This window comes from Colossoma macropomum, unplaced genomic scaffold, assembly GCF_904425465.1.
Source record: "Colossoma macropomum unplaced genomic scaffold, Colossoma_macropomum, whole genome shotgun sequence".
NCBI lineage: Eukaryota > Metazoa > Chordata > Actinopteri > Characiformes > Serrasalmidae > Colossoma > Colossoma macropomum.
The window spans coordinates 16275939-16301819 of NW_023494808.1; the positions used below are offsets into that span (position 1 = coordinate 16275939).

Below are 25881 nucleotides of genomic sequence, written 5' to 3' on the forward strand. Positions count from 1 at the left end.
CCAAGAATTTAATGGCAACACATTTCCTAAGGTTAAACTGTGTCCAGAGCATCACAGAGAATGGGATACACTGGAGCAGCCTGGTCACTATACCCAATGCCATGCGTCAGCTAAACAAGTTTAAAACTCCCCAGCCCTGGGCTGTGGAGCAGTGGAACTGTGTTCTCTGAAGTGATTGGGATGAGTCCAGTGGTAGTGCTGCTTTCTGATCCAGAACTAATCATTCAACACAGTACCTGACCTCACTAATATAACTGAATGCAATTGAATCCTCACAGCAATGTTCCAACATCTAGTGTAAGGCTATCCCAGAAGATTAGAGGCTGTTACTGCAGCAAAGGGCAACTAAACTTCCTATTAATGCCCTTGGATGAGCTGGTGTCTACAAATATTTAGACATATAGTGCATCTTGGGCTTCCAGAAGCTTGAGTGGTTTTTTTTTCTGATGAAATTTGCTCACCTATTGGATCTCGAAATTGATTGGTTGATTCTACTGTCACTTCCTAGTTATGTTGTTAATCTAATGTGTAAGGCCTTCTATCCAGCTCCGGAAGGCCTAACCAATGAGAGAGCTCACTTGGCTGTATCTGCCTAGATTTTACATTTTGTTTCCAACCAAAACTTGCAAAACAGTACTTGCAGAGGTTAGATGGTTAGATGAAATTGAACTGAGCAAAACATGTGATTGCCATGTATCATTATGCAGTGCAAGGCTCGGAGGCCTTTGCACTGCCTCATTTCACCTTATGTAACCTATAAGTCTGTGTCCTGTAAACCAGGACAAAGTAAAAGTGACTGCAAGTTATTTTTCAAGGATTTGCACAGAGACAAGTCTGCTCTTTAGTGTAATGAGAGCTGTTTCAGTCACCCCTCCCCCTCTCCTGCCGTCACAGCTGTCTAAGCCCCTGCCAAGGCTGACAGAATTAGATAACACCCATAAACACATGCTGTAGAAGTAGCCCGCTCAGATAAGTTTTCACAGCACTCCCAACAGACAGTAACCTTAAGTAAGAGGAACGTACAGCGTGATGTAAGTTGACATGTTCTCTTCCCAGTGACGTGGAGTTTCTGTTTAGGCAGCTACAGAGCTTCACTCTTTCATTGTCCGTCTGCATTGTGTGTGCAGGTGTGTATGAGTGTGTATGCCACTGACCGAGCCTGCCATGGTGTGTCAGGCAAGCGTGCTGCAGGAAGCAGAGGCGCTCAAAGATAGCACCCTGGCAGAGAAAGTTGTAGATGGGACTGCAGAGGGGGAAGAGAAGATTCAGGATCGTGGTCAATGGGCCAGTAAAGCCGAATTCCTGCTGGCTGTGGCTGGCCAGATCATTGGGCTGGGTAACGTTTGGCGCTTTCCGTATCTGTGCTACAAGAATGGAGGAGGTGAGAGGCTGATAAAAGCTTCATTCAGCAAACTTTGCTTTAAAAGATTCTGTGTCTGGGTTTATTTAATGTGGGACAGTGCAGCTATAGGGGAGAGTGTTGTATTGTAATATGGAGCATGCATGTCAAAGGCCTCGAATGTAGAAGTCATTCTTTTATTCATTTTCCCACTAAAACTTTTGTGTTAACTTGTGCACTAACCTATTTACAATATCTGTTTTTGTTGATTTTCACTCTTAGAAGTCCAGTTTTATTATTGTTATTTTGCAGTGCATATGATTCACATTGATAATATATGTATATGGAACCACAGGCCTCTAGTCAAGGATTTACACTTAATTTGATGGCTACCTACATTAGGACTTCATAAGACATATGTAAGTACTGAGTAACAGGAAACAATTGTGTCTGGGACATGATTTTGATCTTCAGGATTTGAATGAATCATGATAGAATTCCAAAAGTCAGACTCCAAAGTCAACAGAATCTGTCTGTTTTTCAGAAAAGCCAAATAAATACAAATTAAAATTAAAATAAAATTGAAATAGAGATTAATAACCATATTTTGTCAAAACCTAAGTACTACAATATTTTGACATGCTAATGTATTTTTGGTTATTATAACTTTTCCCCTGCCGCATTCAAACATCAGATGGCATTTAGAGGCGCAAAAGTCACTATACTTCAATCAGAAATTATAGAGAAACAAGAATTTTGTATTTTGAATGATATGTCACAATAGATTGTGTTTAACGTGACCAAGGACATAAAGTAAATAACAGTAAAATAGCAACTTCATTATGTGATTTAACAATCACCTGGATGACAACATTACAGCGATATAGCTGCATTTTTCTGTACACGTATGATAATAAGCTGTAATTAAAATACAATAGTTTCCTGTGTTTTTACATAACAACTGTAAAAGCCATGCAACTCAGAATCCAGTAATTTACTGTAAATTGACACATTAAAAATGGACTTTTACCAGAATTTTTTCAGAACTTTTGTTAATTGGAGTCTGGTATAAAACAATGCAAATAAGTTGTTCATAAATACTCAAGCACTGTACTTCAATGCTTATGTATGTGTTATGAAGTCTATGTGGACAACCTTCAATACATACAGACATATTTCTGCACATTGTAAAGCACAGTTACTGTTTATTTACTGAATTTGAATAATAAATGTACAACATGTAGCCTGTGCAAAAGTTATGGCAAGTTTTATTTATGTTTTATTTTATCCAACATGTTAAGCTCAGCAAATAAATAGTTTTGCAGCAAAATTTGCATAAAAATGCCACATTTAAGTGTGTTAATTTAGAGGAGGCTTTTGTATACATTTGTGCATAATAAGATATAGACAAGAATTAGCTGCTAAAAGTTATATTTGTGCATTTATCCATTAAACATATCTTGATTTTGATGTTTTAATGTAATTGTGGTATGCTTTCTCTCCTATGTGTCTTTTCTATAGGTGTGTTCTTTGTCCCGTATCTCCTCTTCTTGGTGCTCTGTGGGATCCCGCTGTTCCTCTTGGAGACAGCACTGGGCCAGTACACCAGTCTAGGGGGAGTCAGTGCCTGGAGAAGCATCTGTCCACTGTTTGGAGGTAAAACACATTCACGTGTACCTGCATTCCTACAGAAACAAGGGTTTTATGGAACTTGATGTACAGGAATCCAGGGCCTTTTACGTCAGCAACCATGCATTAAGCTATGATGGAAATCATGCCATGTGAACGCTGCCACATACGTGGAGGCGATAGCGCCCCTTCAACAAAATGCATCTTCATGCTAAACAGCTAAACAGCAATTTTTTTTATCAAAAAATTGAGGCAAAATGATTGGCAGTCTTATAGAATAATGTAAATAACACCAAAGACATCTGCATCTTTGAGGAAAAAAATCTTTCTTTTTATTTCTCTCAGTTTCCTGGACTTGGACTGATGTCTATGACCATTTCCTGTTTCTCTGGGGTGTGAACATGAGGTCACACACATGTAAAATCCCTTTCTCATGCATCAACATGGGCAAAACCAAAGGGTTGTCAATTCAAATGAGACAAAAGATTGTGGATCTGCACAGATTAGGAAATGGTTATAAAAAAATTGTAGTACTTTGTTTTACGATACGGTTAGTAACTGGTATTTAATAGAAAAATATGTGGTACCTATATATATTTTTGATACATACGTTGCACATACATAGTCATTTATATTACAAAACTACCAGGTATGTACAGCTGTACTTACTCATAATTTAAAAGGTAAATATGAAGTACTTAGAAGTAATTTTCTGGTGCATGCTTTGCACATTCTTAGTAGCTACATGAAAAATAATAGGTATATACAACAGTACTTACTCAAAATATAATCATCAATATATAGTACTTACTCAGAATTTAAACCTTTGAACCCGAAGCCCACAAAGATGTAGATAACTTCTAGCCTTCATAACTTCAGAACGGTTTAAGCTACAGACCTGATACACATATCAGACTATTCAGACCTAGACCTCAGACTGTCGTCATCGAGCTGTGATGTCAGCATCAGTGAGTAATTCAGCTTAGAAAACCACCCAAATTCCTGATGTTATTATCTGATATATCGTAAACAAATCAAAATTTGAAATTCTTTTTGGAAATCTAGGACATCGCATCCTTTGTGCTAAAGACCTTCCAGCTTGTTATCAGTGCACAGTTCAAAGGTCAGCATCTTTGATGGTATGGGGGTGCATTAGTGCACATGGCATGGGTGACTTGCACATCTTTGAAAGCACCATTAATTCTGAACAAAATATCCAGTTTTTGGGGCAACATATGCTGCCATTCAGATGACGTCTTCTTCAGGGAAGGCCTTGCTTACTTCAGTGGGACAATGTCAAATCACTTTCCGCATATATACCAACAGCATAGCTCCGTGGTAAGAAAGTCTTGGTGCTAAACTGGCCTGCCTGTAGTCCAGAACTGCCACCCTCTGAAAACATTTGGGGCATTATGAAATGAAAAATATGACAAAGGAGATCCTGAACTGTTGAGCAGATAAATGGGAAAACATTTCCCTGAAAAAGACGCTGTCTGGGTGGCAGCATGTGTTACCCCAAAACCTTTATATATCATTCAGCGTTAATGATTTTAAAACTACAGCAATTGGTCATCTCAGTTCCCAAACACTTACAGAGTGGTGTTAAAAAACAGGTGATGCAACACAGTGGTAAACATGCCCTGTCTCAACTTTTTTGAAATGTATTGCTGGCATCAAATACAAAATGGGCATATATTTTTCACAAAACAATACAGTTTCTTATTTGAAAAGTTTTCTTTGTACTATTTTCAATTAAATACAGAGTTTAAATGATGTGTACATCATTGCATTCTGTTTTTATTCACATTTTGTGCAGCATTCCAACTTTTTTGGAAATAGGGCTTGTATGTGTTTTGAAAGCGAAGGTCCTTAACAAAGGGCTTTCAAATAAAGTGTCACTGTATGATTGTTAGTATTGTGGCTTCTTTCATTACACATGCCATGATATCTGTAATTATTATCTTTATTAATGCATTTAATGCATATTTCTTTCAATAAATATTAACAGCTTAATTTAACAACTGGTTGTTTTGTTTTATAAGAACATTATGAACATTTGCTCTTGGAAAAAGGATAAAAGGATTTCTTTTACATGGTTTCAAGCTATTAAGTTATTAATTAATATAACATGCATATCCAGTCTCTGAGAGGTCAAATACCACCCAAGTCCAGACTAGGGCAATAAAAGCAAGAATTACACATGTACAGTACCTCTAAGCAACAGTCATTTCTGGAAGAGGAAGTTTTCAAATGCAGTCATCCATAACTGTTACAGTTGAATTTCAATCTCAATAGCATGTATAGTACAGAAAATATTTATATCATAGCATCTGTTGGTTGAGCTGAAGGTGTCCAGGCCATATGGTGAGCAGCCGGGCTGTTAAAGACTCCAAAGTGGACTGTTATGTGTGTTTATGGAACGCACTGGGCCCATACACAATCCCAGTAGTAGGATGCATATACTGCAAGCAAACTGGTGTGTAAATGATGTAAAGCTTGAATCAAGTGCATTTGATGTATCACTTTTTCCATCAGACATTTTCTCCTCTTGGGCTTCCAGATATGGTCAGGTGTGGCTTTTCTGGGCTTCAAACTCACAATCTCCTGAAGTTGGGATGAATCATCAGAAAGTTGCACCACTTCTGACCATTTTATCTTTTGAAGTTAAAGCAACACATATTTCCTACAGGGTATTAAACATTTATAGACATGAAATATGTGTAACTTCAGGTGCTCCAGGTGTTCCAGACTGAGCCATCACCCCAGATTATTTGAACCCCAGCAATGCCTGTAGTGTCCTTCAGTAGAGTCAACTCAAGAAAAGCTGAGTAATTAGTGAAGGTGTGAAGTATTATAGTTCTGAGCAGTATTATGTCAGCAGTGATAAGTCCATAAGTTGGCCTAAAATAAATGAGAGTTTGTGATGGGCATTTCAGCAGTATACCCCGTTAATATTGTAAGAACTGTACAAATTATGCTACACATTTTCATTCGAATATATAAAGTCAGCGTACAGTGCCTTCCCTCAACATAAAAAGCAGTTGAGATTAATGTCAAATGTTTTCTTTTTGCAAGTCAAAACTTATTTTTGCTTAATGTTTTAAATGTGTCTGTAATACAGTAAGTTTTAATTCCATAAATTGTGTAGTCTAAGTTGTACGCTATGTCCCTGCAAATCAAAACAAAAAACATGTGGAACTGATACAATGTGTGTAGAGTAAATAAAGTGGCAAAAAATAAAACAGATGTATTCAGGAGTGATTTAATGCCTGAGTCCCAGGCTCCCAAGTTATTTAGGGTCTTTTTTTGGCCTTTTTTAAAATGAGATTTATTTATTTACCCTCCAACCATACACCAATAATTGTCTTTAGACATGTCATTTATGTCTGTGACTGTCGATCGGCCAGATTGATTAAAAACATCAGCTCTGATGCTGATTGGCAGCAGTATTGAATTCATTTGACTTTATAACCAGGTCCTTACAACAAAATGTATTAGAGCAGAGATCAAACAAAAGAAGCATCTTCTAAAAGTAGACTTTTATTTTATGAAATCCCAAAATAATGGGATTTTTTTTAGTTCACAATGGACCATCCAAATAAAATGTTACCCTAAAAACCAAATTCAGTTTAATTTGGGTTGGGGTGGCAAGGAAGTTGTTTAGGACTAGCAACAACTCTAGGTTTTGGACAAAAACAATTTTTACAAAAAGCTATTCATGATGAAGGGGTTCTTGCAGGGCACTTTAAGGGAAAGTAGCCCCCAAACAGTACACATTTTTTCAGAAGTGGTACTATCGCTGTAATTTACCATTACATATAAAAACTCAGAAGGTACATGTTGGTTCGGTGTTCATTGTGGATACAAATACAATGGCTAAACATGCACTGTAGAGATTGGGACCTCTGGTTCCCATCACCACCACTGTAACGAAAACTGTAGTTTCTGTACAGTGAACCATTTTATATTCAAATGATTCTAAATTACTGTAATGATTGAATTATGTATAAATGTGGAATTCCCTATTTAAAATATCATAATAAGTCAGTCATAAGCTGATATGAAGGCTGGTGTTGCAGGTCTGGGCTATGCCAGTCAGGTGATGATCCTGCATGGATGTGTGTACTACATCATCATTCTGGCCTGGGCTCTCTTCTACCTGGGCTGCAGCTTCCAGTCCGAACTTCCTTGGGCCCACTGCAACAACACCTGGAACACAGGTAACACAGCTGACAATCAGCTGACCATCAGTCACAGCCACACCCAACTCACGTGTGTTGTCATGGCTCAGGAAACTGATGAAATGAAGAACAACCAACCTCAAGTCAATAACTTTTCAAAAATCTAATAAAACATTTATTTTCTTGTCTGTTGTTCCAGTGAAATCAGGTGATGTGTTAGTGGCACATTGATTAGCAGTTTCATGAAACTTATTTCCCAAGGTGAGATGCTTACAGCTGTTGCAGCTGAGTTTCAAATAAGTTGCAGGATTTTGCAATTAAGTTTCATGTAGGTTTCAAGCAACTAAAGTTACATAAAAGTTTCACCATATAAAGCTAGCCATAAGGTCCAATTGTGTAACATGAGTTTTCAAGGTACTACATTCACTTTCCAAGGGAAAAGTGTATATGTGTACCTTGTGTTTTAACTTCATGTCTTTAAATAGAAAAATAAAACTGTCATTTAAAAAAACTGCAGCAGAGTATCGTACAACTAAACTAAGGTAATACTGAACTTACTTTCAGGGGGTTGTTTCAGAGACACTGTTGAGCTTTGAACTTCTTTGTTAGAGTGATACCTTATATTAGTGTAAAAAGTAAATCTATATAATGTCTAACTAGCATGTTGGACATTTTTCATGTATTTTTATCCACTACAGAGACCTGTGCAGTGTTTGAGGGTGAGAACATCAGCAGACTTCCTCTGAATGCGACCTCTCCTGTTATGGAGTTCTGGGAGTGAGTACAGCAGAGTGTAGAAGCTTTCAGTATGTTTGTAGTGCATGATTGTACAGATTACAGATATGGTGTGGTAGATTGTGCTATTGTTATTCTCCAGGCGGGAGGTATTGAATGTGTCTGATGGAGTCGGAGAGTTGGGCTCTGTAAACTGGAGACTGGCTCTATGTCTGCTGGCGGTCTGGGTGGTCTGCTACTTCTGTGTGTGGAAGGGGGTCAAATCCACAGGCAAGGTGAATGAGAAGAAACATACACGTTCCCTCGACATCAAAAGTCTACAGACATGTAGCTTTTCAAATGCTTTAATACAAATTTGCATGTTTCCTTTTTCAGTAACAGCTTTTTCTAGAAACTATCTGGACACTTTATTGTACACCTTGTATCTTCACTCATTGTCCATTTTATCAAGGCCATTTACCAAATAGTTGTATGCAAAGTGTGGGCACCCCTGGCCAAATGACATATTTTGTTGATGTTAGTGCACAGTTACATGGAAGTCAAGGCAAGACCTGGAAGACCAAGAACACAGACACAGAAGTGGTGGTGCACTGTTCTTCTGTGCATTGCTTGCACAAACATGATCTGCATGGAAGAGTCATTAGAAGAGAACCTTTCCTGACACCTCATCACAAAAGTCAATATCTGAACTATGAAAGACAACACCACCAAAAGTTGCTGTGAACTGATGAAGTAAAATTGGAATTCTTTGGCCACACCTATGGTGTGTTTGGAAAACAGGAGGAGCATTTGATGAAAAGAACAGCTTGTCAACTGTTAAGCATGAGGATGGATTTCTTATGCTATGGGGATGTGTGGTAACCAGTGGCACAATGGATTTTAGTAAATAAAAGCAAATTCTGGAAGCAAATGTGACAGTCAGTTAAGAAGCTAAAGCTGAAAAGAGGCTGGCTTCAACAACAGGACAAAGATCCAAAACATACCTCAAAATCCACCATGAACTACTTCAAGAAACACAAGCTGAATGCTGGGTGGCTTTATACCTTTATAGCCAATGCTTGGCACTGAGCATGGTGACTTGTGGCTGCTCCAGAGCATCCCATTCTATTGGCAATTCTTTTCTATGGTGATTATACAAACTTCTTGTGCCCAATTGCCCAAAACTTTCGTATACATTTACACCATTTACACTTACAGCATTTAGCAGACACTCTTGATTTACAAAAGTGCTTTTTTTGTCCACTCAGAGAATGTATCCTAGTGAGTACAAATAGGTTAGGGTCCAAACTACCCCTGACCTCAGACACTGCCAGACACAAAAGCCAGAGCTGATACCTAGAAAGATACAAAATGCATTAAACATAAGTGCAATAAAATACATTTCATTTATCTAGGTTAGTGCTCATATAAGTGCTGTACAAAAGAGATGGGTCTTCTGTCTGAGTTTGAAAACCATAAGAGAGTCTGCTGTTCGGACAGCCAGTGGAAGTTCGCTCCACCATCTGGGAGCCACGACAGAGAAAAGTCATGATGCTTGTCTTCCATGCATGTTGAAGGATGGCAGATCAGGCCAAGTTGTACTTGATGTTTGAAGGGCTCAAGGTACAGATTACATTTTGACCATTGTCTTAAGGTAGGGTGGGGCTGGTCCATTTTTGGCTTTGTAGGCAAGCATCAGAGTTTTAAGCTACAAGGACCTGATGGCCCACATAGGAAGACCAGCCAAGAGCGAGTTGCAGTAGTCAAGCCTTCAGATGACAAGAGACTGAACTAGCACCTGAGAGAGAAAGGGTTGAATTCTCCGAATGTTCTACAGGAGAAACCTGAATGACCAGGGTGTTCTTGAATGAGATAGCAAGATCATGGTGAGGACCTGTAGTCCCAGTGATGAATAGCAGCTTAGTCTCTCTAGGATTGAGCTTCTGGTGGTGAGATGCCAGTTAGACATGCTGAAATGTGACAGGAAACCAGTGTCAGAAGGTGGGAAGGAAAGCGTTAGTTGGGCCATGAGAGGACATTACATTAGAGTGAAAAGAGAAGTGGTCTTAGCACCAGGCCTTGTGGGACACCGGTGAAGAGCTTGCAGAGAGCAGGTGTGGACCCTCTCCATGTTACCTGATAAGAGCACAGATAGGACTCAAACCACTTCCATGCAGAGCCAGTGATTCCAAGGTTCTTGTCGTTGTGGTTGACTGTGTTAAAGGCTGCTGAGAAGTCAAGAAGAATCAGAACAGTTTGGCTGATTTTGCTGCCTGGAGCTTCTCAGTCACTGCTATGAGGGCCTCTGTTGAGTGTGCCGATTTGAAGCCAGGCTGGTTGTGGTCCTGGAGTTGGTTCTGAGTGAGAAAGAGTAATTGATTATAGACTGCACAGTCAAGAATTTTTGAGAGGAAAGGAAGAAGCGATACTGGTCTGCAGCTGCTGACATCAGAGCTATCAAGCATGGGCTTCTTCAGGATGGGAACCACCCTGGCAGCCTTGAATGCTGCTGGAACAATAACTGTACTTTCTAGTTCTACAATCTGTTTCTCTGGATAATTTGTTAGCCCCCCTTTACCTGACAGACAGCATCCATATATAGTCACATACATCCATTCAATTGCTTCAGGTCACACAGCAGGAACAGTCAGCATGCATCACAATAAAGTAGATGTTGTGTTTGTGTCTCTCTGTCTGTGTGTGTTGCATCTGTTTTGTGTTCAGGTCGTGTACGTCACAGCCACCTTCCCGTATGCCATGCTGCTGGTTCTGCTGGTCCGTGGTGTGACCCTGCCCGGCGCTGTAGAGGGCATCATCTACTACCTCAAACCTAACCACACACGTCTTGCTGACCCTCAGGTAACACAGCATGACTCAAACATCCGCACATCATAATCCTCGTCTTTTTATTAGTTTTTCGGCTACACTAACAGATGTTAAGAATGTTCCTACTTCTACAAAGTTACCATTTTTGAGGTGGGCCACGGACACTTTCTTAGAACAGCGGTGATAAGTTAGCTTGTGTCCCATCACCATAAATACAGTTCACCAAGGACAAGAAGCTTTAGGAATCAATCACTTTGATTTATGAAAAAATACCTCAGCTATATTTCTTCTAGGTTTCATATGTTCAGCCAACAGTCAAGGATTCAGGTTTTCTAGTGTTTTATTTATTTATTTATTTAGTCAGCCATTAATTTATTTCATTTTTATCTGAAGATTCTTGGAGCTACAGTACTGTGCAAAAGTCAAAGACCACCCTTTCAATCAAAATGGTTATTAAATTATTAATTTTTCAGCATCAAGAAAAAAAGCAGAAAATGTATAGTAAGCAGAAAGTTACACAGAAGCCTCAACAGCAAAATACATTATTAGGTTGTTTTTTTTTTTAGCTTTTAGTGTGTCCAACATTTGACTTTATTACACCTTCCATTCTTTTTGTGGAGTCTTGCTTTCACTTTTTTTCACTTTGTAGAAAGCATTTTTTTCAGATTTAACACTATCTTACCAGATCTCAGAAGACATGTATAGCTTTACTGGTCATTTTGGATAGTAAATAAAGTACCTATATTTGCACTGTAGACATGACCCCAGGTTCCTATCAGCACTACTGTAAAGAAAATTGTTGGTAAGTTTTTCTACATAAACCATTTCACATCAAACCACTCTAAAGGACTTTGTTTACATCTTAACCATTGAACTATGCAGAAATTTCAGTGGCCATTTTGATTAGAAATTGCATAAATGAAAGAAGGGGTCTCTGACCTTTGTACAGTAATGTGGAATTCTCCTCACAGTGGATAAAGTACAGTGGCAAGAAAAAGTATGTGAACTCTTTGGAAATGCCTAGTTTTCTGCATTAATTGGTCATAAAGTGTGATCTGTTCTTCACCTAAGTGATAGGTATAGACAAACACAATGTGCTAAAGCTAATCACACAAAAACAATTGTAATCTTGCAGCGTCTTTATTATGCACAACAAGTAAACATTCACAGTGCAGGTGAAAAAAAGTAAGTGAACCCTTGGATTTAATGACTGGTCAAACTTCTTTTGGCAGCAATAACCTCAAGCAAGAGCTTCAGGTAGCTGCAGCTCAGACCTGCACAATGTTCAAGAGAATTACTGGACCAGTCTTCTTTACTGAATTGTTTCAGCTCAGCCATATTCTTCAGATATCTGGTGTGAATGATTATTTAGGTCATTCCACAGCATCTGTGTTGGGTTGAGGTCCAGGCTCTGAATGGCCACTACAAATGTGGGTTTTATTTTTTGAAGCCTTTCTGGAGTAGATTTACTTTCATGTTTAGGGTCATTGTCCTGCTGCATTAACCAGCTTCAGACAGCCACCATGAAATGATCCTGTCGCATCTTGATAAACTTAATAATTCTGTTTTCCCTCAGTGATTGCAAGCTGTCCAGGCCAAGTAGACACAGCACTAGATCATCTCAATTTATATATTGTTTATCTAAATAAATATAGACTGATGAATACCTAAACTCTTTGAAATTATTTTGTAAAATTTACTAAATTTAAACGCTTCTTGTGAATAGCAAACTCTAAATATTTGAGTAATTTTTATAAGTCGACGTAGCACTAACCCACTCCTGTAATCTCACTTCACTGATTGGACTCCAGGTTTGCTAACTTCTGACTCCAGTTAGCTTTTGTTGAAGTCATTAGCCCAGAGTTCACATACTCTTTCCAACCTACACTGCAAATGTTTGAACAACATATTCAATATGGGCAAGAATAATATATTATGTATTAGTTATTAACAGTGATATTATTTTAAACAGATTGTGTTCTTTATTGTGGCTTAAGTAAAGATCAGACCAAATTTGTACATAAATGCAGGTAATTCCTATAAAGGGTTCACATACTTTTTCTTGCTACTTTAGTATCACTTTGATGCTATAAATGAATAGAAATATCATGACAGCAGGGATTTTACTTCACTATAAGGAGATCAGAGAAAGGAAGTTTAGGCAATTCATTCAGACTAAGCAAAGTCTTTCAAAAAACAAGTGTGGGTAGTTTTTGTAAACATCCTCAGCATTGGTGCAAACGTATGTCATCACACTATAAACTCGACATTTTGGGCCGAGCCCAAACTTAGCCCACTTACAAGTCACTGAAAACAGATGTTCCTGGCTCAGTTACTACAACACAGGACGGTTTGTGTAGGACCAGCCCATAGGTCATGACCTTCTCTCTTTTGCTCTCTCCGGCTGTAAAGGTGTGGATGGACGCAGGAACCCAAATCTTCTTCTCTTATGGTATCTGTTTAGGCAGCCTCACTGCTCTAGGCAGCTACAATAAATTCAACAATGACTGCTACAGGTACAGTGCGCAACCCTAACAAAGGCCCTTCAGCAAAACACACATCAGCATGCTAAGATCAACAACTGTGGAGATCCGTCTCACTTTCTCACAGCAGATTGTTTAACTTGTGTTTTGTTTTGTTTTGTGTGAGACATGGGAAAGTTCTCAGGCGTTCCCCCCTTTATTTATTTCTTTTTAATGTAAGACTTCTGAAGTTCAACTTTGAGGGCCCAATCATGGAATCAGTTAGTTTTTGGAACCGTAGAGGATTTGTAATAACAACACACCTACTAAAATGTATGTAAAATGTAAAAAGTGTATGTTTTTCAGGCTCTTTTAGTACACTTACATTAATCCAGGGCAGCTGTGATGTTTTGGGATTTCTATATGTAACCTCATTTGATTGTGTACTGCTAATTTGTGCCATAAGAGCAGACATTTGCTAGAAACCAGTGAACTACTGCCAGGAAGTAGCTATTCCAATGCTGTTATTTAAACAGATAATTATTAGTAAGTTCTTTTGATAAATAATGTCACATACAATCATTGGCCACTTCACTGGAAACACCTACCATGCAGGTCCACTTTGCTGGTGTACAGTAAGAGACTGAGGCCCATCTGTTGAAGTACAGGTTGAGTTCCTTTATCTTTCTAACCACGACAAGGATATTTTGGATGGGGGGGGGGCACTCTAAACCTAAACTGAAAAAATGGTGCTTTGAATTTACATGATACAGTAGTCAATGGTCCACCCAAGCAATATCTGGTCAACAGTGGTCCTGTGGTCAGAAACATACCAAAGAGCAAAGAGGTAGAGGGTGATTATATCATACATGACAACAAATGGGTCTGCAACAGTACATGTAAAAGGTACATGACCAGTGAGTGAAAATTTTAAATTAGGTGTTTCAAATAAAGTGGCCAGTCAGTTAAAGTGCAAAGTAGGTGTTTCTAATAAGGTGGCCAGTGAGTGGAAGTACAAGTTAGTTGTTTCTGATAAAGTGGCCAACTAGTAGAAGTATGATGCAGGCATTTATAAAAAAAAGACCAGTGGGTGGAAGTGCAAAGTAAGTGTTTCTAATAAAGTGAGCAGTAAGTAGAAGTATAAGGCAGGTGTTTCTAATGAAGTGGCCAGCTAGTAGAAGTATAATGTAGGCATTTATAATAAAATGACCAGTAAGTGGAAGTGCAAGGTAGGCATTTCTAATAAAGTGACCAGTGTGTAGAGGTACAAGATAGGTGTTTCTAATAACGTGGCCAGTGTGTAGTAGTACAAGGTAGGTGTTTCTGATAAAGTGACCAGTGTGTAGAAGTGCAAGATGGGTGTTTCTAATATAGTGACCAGTGTGTAGAAGTATAAGGCAGGTGTTTCTAATGAAGTGGCCAGCTAGTAGAAGTATAATGTAGGCATTTATAATAAAATGACCAGTAAGTGGAAGTGCAAGGTAGGCATTTCTAATAAAGTGACCAGTGTGTAGAGGTACAAGATAGGTGTTTCTAATAACGTGGCCAGTGTGTAGTAGTACAAGGTAGGTGTTTCTGATAAAGTGACCAGTGTGTAGAAGTGCAAGATGGGTGTTTCTAATATAGTGACCAGTGTGTAGAAGTACAAAGTAGGTGTTTCTGATAAAGTGACCAGTTTGTAGAAGTGCAAAGTTGATATTTCTGATAAAGTGGCCAGTGTGTAGGGGAATAAGGTAGATGTTTCTAATAAAGTGACCAGTATGTAGAAGTACAAGGTTGGTGTTTCTAGTAAAGTGGCCTATGTGTAGAAGTACAAGGTTGGTGTTTCTGATTAAATGGCTGGTGACTGTAGTTCACACTGAGGACACAAAGAATGAAATACAAACCAGACAGTATGAGCCCCACCTTTAAGCTGTGTAGATACAGAAATGCTCAAGTTTCACTTTAAATTAACTTAACAAGTGGAGCATTACGGCCCTTCCTCAGTCCTCTCCAACTTTTTTAATTATTTACCACCAATTTTTTTCCCAAAAAGGATCCATTTTTACCCTTACATTGTACCTCTGAGTAGTTAAAGCTGCTGTCTAGAGAACTGTCTGGAAACTCCTTGTAGGTAGAGCTTTAACTGTTTGACTGTTTTATTCAGGGACACCTTCTTGTTGTGCCTGCTGAACAGTGGCACCAGCTTTATAGCCGGCTTTGCCATTTTCGCAGTGCTGGGCTTCATGGCACAAGAACAGGGTGTCCATATCTCCGAGGTAGTGCAATCAGGTAAATGTAGATCTTTCTTCATTTCTGTGAGTTTGGAGTAGTTAAAGCATTGAAATGGTAGATTGCCCAAAAAATCTAATTGACATGACTCCACCATACCTCAATTGTAGTCAAAATTCAGGCTTCAGCACATGTGGAAGCACTACTGCTGCTGTTATTAAACTACTTCACTTACTTTTATTACTTTTACATTGTTATGTGTGTAATGTTTTAGGCATGCAGTTTCCATGCTAACTGGTGGCTATAAGCTTCCATTGCTTGATAGTTACATTAGCCTTACAGTTCCAGTGCAAAACTAAAGAAGAAACATTCATACACCAAATATTCTTAGCCAACTACATCTGGAGTAAGGGGAAAACTGTAAATTTGATATTTCATCAAACTTTAAGAGAACAGTTAACCAATGCTGATGGATGTTCTGTCTTTTTAGGGCCTGGCCTAGCCTTCATAGCCTTTCCACGCGCAGTGTCCATGATGCCCCTCCCCCAGCTGTGGGCTGTGTGCTTCTTCCTTATGATCATCATGCTGGGGTTGGACACACAGGTGATACAGACACACAGAAACACACTCACACACACATATGCAACTACAGAATTGTGCAAAAGTCAAAAACCACCCTACATTCATTTATTTCAATTAATTTCTAGTCAAATGGACATGAAGTACAAGTTATTAATTTCTCTGGAGATCTTTCTGAGGAGATCAGCTACCAGCATAAGGAATTAGAAATTTAAATGAGAATTAGTGAAAAACTGGAGTTTCCAAAACTGGACTTAAAAAAATTATTTAAAAAATACAGGAACATGGGACTCACAACCATGCAAGACCTGGTAGACCACCAAAACTTTCACAGTCAGAAAAATAGTGCTTAAAGCTTACATCTTTGAGAGGGAGGAGAAAATCAAGCTCCACTATTGCTTCATTTCTGAAAAACTCCACAGGTCTGCTCTTCCACTGTGAGAAGATAGCTCAATACTAAGAGTCTGAAAGGATGTGTAGCTGTCAGGAAGCCCTTACTGAGAAAATGAAATAGACAAAACAGTTTAGATCAAACAAAGAAGCTGCTAGTGTTTTCAGAACAGTGGACTGACCACCCCAGAGTCCAGACCTCAACATCAACACAATGTGTTTGGCAATACTTGGATTGTGAGAAGCAACATTGCAACAAACTTCTAAGACTGAACTTTGGAAATGTGGACAAATATCACCGGTTTCTTTGAAAAACTGAAAGCAAGTCTCCTTTCCTGAATATCAGTACTATTAGCAAACTTCTTCATATACTTCTTCACACTGTAGTATTGTAATGATGAATAACAACATCTCCTCTACCCCTTTGGTACGTGTTCAGTTTGTCAGTCTGGAGGCTCTAATGACCTCTTTGACTGACCTGTACCCAGCAGTCATCCGTAGGGGTCGGAGGCGTGAACTGCTGCTGTTGCTGGTGTGTGGAATCTGCTTCATGGTTGGACTGGTCATGGTCACACCGGTGAGTGCCATGCACAAAATGCATTTGGTTGCCAGAGCCAAGAAAATTGGGTATAGAGGGACATTACAATGCTTCTGTAATGCTCCTATTAAGCTAGTAGCTGGAAATTAACTGGCTGCTTATTGCCACTTTATTAGGCTGTAGTTTGGGTGAGTTAAGCATTCCAGAGGCCTTATTAATATGCACTTATTGGATACATAAAATTTAATAAAGGGCATAATGATTTACACTTAAATGTTTAATTGAAGTAAAATACTTAATTCACCCTTAAAGTAGTAATAGGCAGGCAGTTATTTACCAGTGACTGGCTTGATAAAGCTTAATAAGCATGTTACAAAGGCATTATAATGCACCCCTATACTAAAATGTTGCCACAAGTTTTAAGCTCATGGTATTACATTAACATAAAATTCTTGCAAATTTATTATGCAGTAATTCATCATAAGAGTGCAATACATTACATAACATTTGCGTATGTACTTTAAACATTTCCGTATTTGCGTATGTTTTTTCATAAAAATAATCCTGAATTGTATCAAAATACTCAAATGGAATCAAATCGGATTGTGGTGAAACTTAAGACATGATTCACTGAATTACTTGGTGAAAGAATTAGAACTGAATCAGTCTGAGGTCGTATAGTTTCTATTATAAATTATTCTGTAACAACTATGAAAATAATACTTAAATCATGCAGGGTAATGAAGCGAGTTGAATGAACTGAAGCGGTTCTACATCATTTTCTGTCTGTCTTTCCATCTCACTTGCCATGTCGCTCTCTCTCTCTCTTTCTTTCTCTGTCTCAGTGGGATATTCTGCCCTTTGTCTGCAACTTTCTCCTTCATTTCATCCAAAACTCCTCTCTTTTTTTCTTTCATCCAGCTTCTCGTGCTGTATATCACTGAGACGGGGTGAAGCCCAGACAGGGGGATTTGTGAGTTAATGAAGATTTACCGTGTCTCTCTCTCTCTTTCTCTCTCTCTCTCTCTCTCTCTCTCTCTGCAGAGAGGCCTCTACGTGTTCCAAATCTACGATCACTTCTCCTGCAGTGGAGCCAGCCTGCTGCTGCTTTCCATCTTCCAGTCTGTGGCCATAGGATGGGTCTATGGTAAGAAAACGGCACGCACATGCACTCACTTACTCACATGACCTCATATTCAGCAGTATTCCTAAAAGAGAGAACACCACACAGTACTTTAAATCTCTCCATATGAACCTGAATAATGATGATTTCTTATATCATGTTAACGTGACACAGTTACTCAAGTTATTACCATGTGAATTATGTTAACAGTGCCAAAAAATCTTTTCTCAGCACCTACTAAACCAGTCTGTCATTCTAAGAGGACTTACCATGCGCTTATGACCTTAAGGCAATAGTAATGTAAATATAGTCGATCAGCTGAGAGATGTTGGGGTGTCCAATTTTCCAATTTTGCACTAGAGATACGAGGCCAATGAAAGCTTAAATTCACCAGTCAGCATTATGCAAACTGCATGTCTAAACCACACAATAAATGTAACAAGTAATTTATTATGTGGTTTCTGGCATTGTATGTTACATTGTTTTCTATGAAGATGGACAGTCCTATCACATCCTCGTAACACATCCTCTACAGAGAACACATGTCTGCACATTTTAATGTGCAATTACTGTTTCTTTGCTGAATTTAACATATGGAAAAATAATAAAACATAATATATGGAATGCAATACTAGTGGGAAATGTCATGTTAATGTTTCTGAGCCTATTAACTGCCTATTGACTGTACTAAATAACTTGAAGTATGGTGGTCCTGGTGCTTTTCTGGTGGTCCTTTGTTAAATGTGGGAGACTGTTATCTAGGCAGTTAAACCACAGGACCAGTGGCCTCTCAAGCAGAAGTATTACAGCCGTTTTATAGTTCCCTGAAGCAAAGGAATACTTCAGTCTGAGGCCCTGCTGAATCATCATGTCACAGGACTCTGCTGACCCTCATTGAGAAATGCAGTCTCCGCTGCCATTTAGTTACAGGACATCAAATGATTCTTGCATCATCATAATAATGTGTTCTTAAAGTATGTGTCTGGTTCCCTTACTATCTTTGAAGCATACAAAGACTCTTAGGAAACACTCTGAAGACACTCTAAAGACTATAAAAGTTTAGGTCACACTTTGACTAAAAACGAGTGATGACAGTTTATCAGCAGCATTAGCATTGGGATCAGAACCCCTGTTTGACAGCTTTACACAGTGAAACTTTCATGCAACTATAGCTGCTTGAAACTAAAAGGAAACTAAGTTGCACTTAAGTTGCACAATGTAAGGCATTCTGCAACTCATTTCTGCTGCAACAGCTACAACCATCTCAACTGTGTGGAAAAAGTTTAATGAAACAACAAATCAGACTAACTAGCCAGCTAATGCTAACAACTGTTTATACAGCTGCATGCGCCAACATTTGTTTTTCTTTATCAAGATCCACATAGCTAGATTAATTTTTTTCTTTCTTGACAACAGATGAAACAGATAAAAAAACTCAAATATATAGTAAAGAATCCTAAATAGATGTATAAGCGACAGATATATAAATATAGAAAAGAGAACGCTAATGACAGCAGGAAAAAATGTACAAAGATGAAAAAAATATAGAAATTACACCTCGTAGATGACTATTTAATGAGAACAATTCAGTGTATTAAAAACACAAGCTGCTAATTTGACAACCTAGTGGAGTAACTGAATGCTGCGTGTAACTTTTTTGCGTGTAAATTATTTATTAATTGCTTTGTATAGCTGTCAACTGTTGCAGGCTCACAACATATTGCAACTAGTTGCTTGAAAGTTTCATGTTGTAAAGCGAGTCTTAGGGTTCAGTTTAGGTGTTTAGCTGAGGTTAAGGTTAGGATTAGAGGATTAGGCAGTGGTTTAATTGAATCTAATTAGTGGGGAACCTTCAGGGCTTTCTAGGCCTTCGGAGAAGACCTAAAGATTCCAAGAAAATATAAAAAACGTCTGTCATTTTTAGTTCATTTATATTTAATAGAATCATCATGCTTGCTGTTTTTAACCTCTTCAAGTATTATAGTAATACTGTTATGTCATTGTTTAGTTTTGGTGAGGTAAGAGATAAATTCTTAAGTAAAGTCCATTGGAAAATCTACAACGGCTAAAAAATAATTGCAAATACTACTAGAAATCCTGTTGAGGCACTAACAGAAGTTGTTTGTTTTTTTGTTTTTCTTTTTTGACATTTCTGGCCCAAACTGAAGGCCTACCCTTAAAAGTCATGGTTCGTCACTAATAGATACACTATATAGACAAAAGTATTGGGTCACCTGTCCTAACTATTGAGTTCAGGTGTTTCAGTCACACCCACTGCTAACAGGTGTATAAAATCAAGCACATAGCAATGCAGTCTCAATAGACAAACATCGGCAGTAGAATGAGTCGTACTGATGAGCTCAATGACTTTAAATGTGGCACTAAATAGGATGCCACCTCTGCCACTCGTGAGTTTGTGAAATGTATGTCCTGCTAGATCTGCCCCTGTCAACTGTAAGTGCTATTCTTGTGAAATGGAAGCATCTAAAAGCAACAAAAGCTTAGCCATGAAATGGTAGACCACACAAACTCAGAGTGGGACTGCCAAGCGCTGGAAGTGCACGGTGCCTATCCTCTGTTGAATCACTCACTAAAGAGTTCCAAATTGCCTCTGGAAGCAACATCAGCAAAAGAACTGCACATTAGCAGTTTCATGAAATGGGTTTCCATGGCCGAGCAGCTGCACACAAGCCTAAGATCAAATTGCAAAATGGCAAGCATTGGGAGGAGTGGTGTAAAGCACGACACCACTGGACACAGTGCAGTGGAAACTGGCAGTCTGAAGGAGAACATTACCTGCCTGACTGCATTGCCCAATGTGTAAAGTTTGGTGGAGGAGGGATGATGCTATAGGGTTGTTTTTCAGGGACTGGCCTAGGCCTCTTAGCTCCAATGAAGGGAAATCTTAATGCTTCAGCATACCAAGACATTTTGGACAATTGTATGCTTCCAACTTCCAACAGTTTGGGGCCCTTTTTTGTTCCAGCATGACTGTGACCCAGTGCACAAAGCAAGGTCCATAAAGGCATGGCTGGGTGAATTTGGTATGGAAGAATTTCACTGGCCCTTACAGAGCCCTGACCTCAACCCCATCAAACACCTTTGGGATTAACTAGAATGAAGATTGCGAGCCAGGCTCTCTCATCCAACATCAGTGTCTGACCTCACATATGCTCTTCTGGATGAATGGGAGAAAATTCCCACAGACACACTCTGAAATCTGTAGAGAGCTTCCCAGAAGAGAGGAAGCTGTTATAACTGCAAAGTGGGGACCAACACCATATTAATGTCTTTGGATTTAGAATAAAAGCTCCTGTAGCTGTAATGTGTAGGTGTCCCAGTACTTTTGTCCATATAGTGTATGCAGATGAATGCAAACACAAGATGAGTGCCTACTTTTGACCTTCAAAATGAAGTGTAGCCAAAGTTTCTTATTATTTCTTATCTTACTTGTTGTGTTAAACATTAAGTACACTTTAAAAGTGCTATGTTATCAAATGTCATTACAGTCAATGGTTGCCTTTTTTTTAGAAATCCGCCCTGGTTACTGCTTTTCACAGACTTTCCTTTTTTCCAGGGCCAGACCGGTTTAGCAACAACATCAAAAGCATGATCGGTTACCCGCCACCTTCCACCTTCAAGCTGTGCTGGCGCTACCTCACCCCAGCTGTGTGCACAGTAGGTGCAATTGATTCTCTGCATCATCTCCAGGTTGTCTCAGATCTTTTGACGGAGATCCTGTAACTCATGAATGGTTGTTTTCGTTTCTGGTTCCTCAGGGGACATTTGTGTTCTCGTTGGTGAGTTGGTCACCTTTAAAGCTGGGGAAGGGTGTGGTGGCTCCAGCTTGGGCTACAGCTCTGGGCTGGCTGCTGGCGTTGTCATCCGTGTCTCTCCTGCCACTGTGGACCATTTATGCCTTGATCAACACTCATGGAACCTTCATCCAGGTTGGTAATACCTCAAACAACTCTACAGTTTCTCTAAAAAGTCTGAAATGGAGATAGTTGGTTCTCCTCCAGGTACATTGAACTGTACAATAATGTTGTTTTCTACCTCTTTTAGGTTGGTAGCATCATGTAATAGAGAAAGACCTAGATAGTGGTTGGAACTAGTCAGTGGCTTCTAAAGCTAGTGGTTTCAAAATTGGTGAGAAAATTGGGCTACAAAAAAGTGAAAAACACTGAAGTTCAATTTGCACACATTCAAACTGTACTGAATATTAAGCTCAATTTCATGTCAACATTCTGACAGTAGAAATTAGTTCTGATAAATGTAAGCTTCAAGATTGCTGCTACTACTGGATTTAGCTATGCAGTGTACTTTTGTATTTTTTATAATTAACAGTATGTCATAAAATGACAAAAAACACATAGGTTTGAGACTTGATATGTGGCAAGTGTGTGATTTTGTTTCACATGCATTGTTGGGCACAATGTTAATTGGTGGGTATACGCTTCTTTTACTTGTTAGCTACATTACCCTCGTAGCTCAAGTGCAAAACTAAAGAACCAAACTTCATACACCAAACATGTCTTAGCCAACTTCATTTGGGGTAGGAAGAAAGTTGTCAGTCTGATTATCTCTAACCACTAAACTCTGCAGTACCAAGATCTGACTTTGACAACCCTGATTCAACATCATCCTCACATCTAGATCAGACTAACGAGCTGTGCCTCTTTTCCTAATTTCACAGCGTCTGCGTGTACTGTGTCGTCCAGTGGAGCGATCACCCGAGGCCCAGAAAAACTCCAGTGATGGCATGCAGTTGACCTTTGACTCCACAACAACACCCAGAGAGGCTGCGTTGAATGTTTTGTAGCTGGCCAAACTCAGCCAAGTCTGAAAACTTAACTACAATTTAATTGAGTCTCACTGTACTTCTAGGGTCAGTCTTAAAGCAGGAAGGTCAGTTGTCAAAGTTAATAGGCAAGAATATGTTACTAAAAATACTGATTTTGATGGCTGCATTAATTTATCTGTGCAAGTGGAGAGATCTTTACTGAGAGTGTTATTGTTGAGAGTAACTGTCTTGAGATTCTGACAAAGATTCAGTTTGTTTTCACTTCATTTGTCAAGAACAAAGAGAAATTCTAACAGTAGGCTGTAGTTACTGTAATAGTGAGAACTTGGAATTTCAAAGCCTCATTCAGTAAAATTGTGTTTTTATACAGGGAAAGCTGTTTTATATTTCTATAATGTTATATTTTTTTTACCAGTTACAGAGATTTAGTGCTACACACACACTTAGAAAATCAAGAAAACATGTAATTTGATTATATACATATATATATATATATATATATATATATATATATATAAAACATAAAATATAAACTGTGCCATAACTTTTGCACAGGCCACAAAATGTCAAATTCAAAAAATGTTGAAATGTGCAGAAGTGTGTTCTCTGTACAGGATGTTAACTTATTTTCACTCAGAACATGGGTGCTCAGTCTTTTGTATATGACTCTGTGTGTGTGTGTGTGTGTACATACACATACACGTACACAGTGTATGGTGAAAGGTATGTGGACACCTAACTGTCATAAATGAGCTGGTGTGTCAATCAAAAGAGCAGTTGACATGTCAGGCACTGATGTTGGACGAGAAGGCCTGGTTTGCAATCAATATTTCAATTCAGTCCAAAGGTGTACAGTGGGGTTAAAGTCAGGGCTTTGTGCAGACCACTGGAGTTCCTCCACATGTCAAACCATGGATGCTGCTTTGTGCATAGGGGCACTGGAACAGGCCTTCTCTTATAGGCCTTTCACTTATATGTTTTGAATGGTCTACCGAAATTGGAAATTCAAATTGGAAAATCAAAAAACCCAAAAATTTTAATTGTCTGTATCGACTACAGTCTGCTTTGAAGAACACTGGGCTAAGCTGGGTTTACATTCCCTTTTTCCTTCTGTTATCTCCATTGCTGTTTTCCTCTGTTCCACAGCTTTGGAAAGTTGTATGCCTCATGGGCGTTCAAAGCCTCATATGCTTTACATGACTAAAAAGAGATTTTCTTGGGCATGCATCAGAAAATTACATACTCCATATGTGGATCAAGCACATGCCTGGGCCTTTGTGAGCTTAATAAAGTACAAATAACACTGACATTATGTTTCAAAGCAGGTAGCCTTGTAATTAACACAGAGTCAACAGCAGACCCGATGTCAAAATAGCCACTGGTGCTTAAAAAAACTCTGTGAAGTACCTCTGAAAAACAGTTGAACTGGCATAAGGAGTTTCTGTTTACATGATAAAGATGTGGGTAATATTCATAAATGTTTGTATTCTAATTTTCCTATTTACTTCCAATGCCATTAAAGATTGTAATAAACAAGTCTTTAAAGTAACATGACATGAGGTTTACTTTGATTTGTTGGTGGGAATTAGTGCAGTGTGGTTTGAGTAGTGTGTACGGTTGCTCCCCATGTGGAACAAACAAAAAAGCAGGTTTAGTTTGAAGAAATAAAAGAACAAAAGGTTTCGTTTTGGTTCCTGAGACTACAGTCAGGGGTGGGTCAGGTGTAGCGCACCACTTAGCTACAGAAAGATATGAAAATCAAGAACTTTGCAATAGTTAATGGCTTCAGGTATAATTTAGCAACAACAATAGCCACAGTTCAGCCACAGGCATAATAAAGGAGGAAGAGACAGTTCACTGGTTGCAAAGTGAATGGGAACGCTCATAACACACAGCATGCATCTGTTTCCAAGGAAAATCCTGTTCTTCAAGAAAAAGAGCCAATTGGCTTGCAGATAAAGCCGCAAGCAGGAAAAAACATTTGTCATTGTGGAGATATATTGTGCACACACAGCAGCCAGAGCAAATTATTCATGTGGGTTTTTTATAGATTTTACCAGTGATTTCAAATAGTGATTTAAAATATGATTTGAAACATGAATGTGGCTTTTAGTTTATGGGTCTTTCCCCATTCAAAGATATGATCCTGGGGCCGTATTACAGAAATGTCTTAACTCTGAAATCTTATCTGTTTAGTCACCATGACGACTTCAGTTAGGACTGAATTTAGGACAGAAGCTATTACAGAATAAGTTCTTAAGTTCATAATCTTATCCTGACTCCAGATTTACAGAAACATCCTAACTAGACAGAATTTCCTAAAAACTGTCCTAACTAAGACAACCAAATAGGTGTCTAAACCTCTGTTTTAACCGTCTATTTCTATTGTTTTATGCAGTGACAGGCAGTTCATTATAACTGGCATAACAACGTTACATTTATCTACACTGAAACAGTGCTTTGACTTATAAGCTTTTTTTTTTCTAACAGCGTTTTAAAAATCCCACACGCTGCAGACACAATTTCCACCATCCCCTCTCATTACTTTCATGTGTTAACGTTGATGAAAACTCATTAGACAAAATATTAGAGTGATGGTGGTGAATAGTGAGGAGGCACAGCTGAATGTGTGTCTGTTATTAGGAGGAATAACATTAGTGTGGTCGGCTAAAGCTTTTGGGAAGCTGAAACTGAAACTGGAGAGCAGCGATGCTCTGATAAACAGCACAAAGCGCAGTCACAGTATTCTTAACTTCAAGTTTATTGCACTTAAGTTTAGTTTGACCTTTTTACATCAGTAACGATAGTTAACATTAGCTGTCTGGCTAACTATAGCATTAGGGAAGGTGAGAGAAAATTAGCTTAGAATGGGTTTAGGTAGTATTTAGCTATTTAGCTGTTTAAAGCTTATTTCATCTAAAAACCCATAAAGGGTATCTTTACGTGATGTGAAGTAGTTGACTCGTGTCAGTTTTTAACGTCAGGCACAGATCAAATACCTAGAAACCTATTAGATACTCCATATGTACACAGGTGTAAGCAAATTGTCAAAATAAAGAAATCTGCTTTACACTTTATAATAGTT

General features: G+C 38.7%; 1 protein-coding gene across 1 annotated transcript; it reads left to right on the forward strand.

Moving 5' to 3' along the window:
* The first annotated feature begins 932 nt into the window (after positions 1-932).
* LOC118797897 (sodium- and chloride-dependent GABA transporter 2-like) lies at positions 933-23259 on the forward strand. Its single transcript, XM_036557194.1, has 15 exons — positions 933-1031; positions 1128-1381; positions 2861-2995; positions 7048-7188; positions 7848-7926; positions 8027-8159; positions 10588-10722; positions 13102-13205; positions 15298-15422; positions 15853-15965; positions 16771-16908; positions 17914-18016; positions 21570-21670; positions 21772-21942; positions 22689-23259. Exons 2-15 carry the CDS (start codon positions 1144-1146, stop codon positions 22812-22814), a joined length of 1842 nt encoding a protein of 613 aa, XP_036413087.1. The 5' UTR covers positions 933-1031; positions 1128-1143; the 3' UTR covers positions 22815-23259.
* Positions 23260-25881: the final 2622 nt, after the last annotated feature.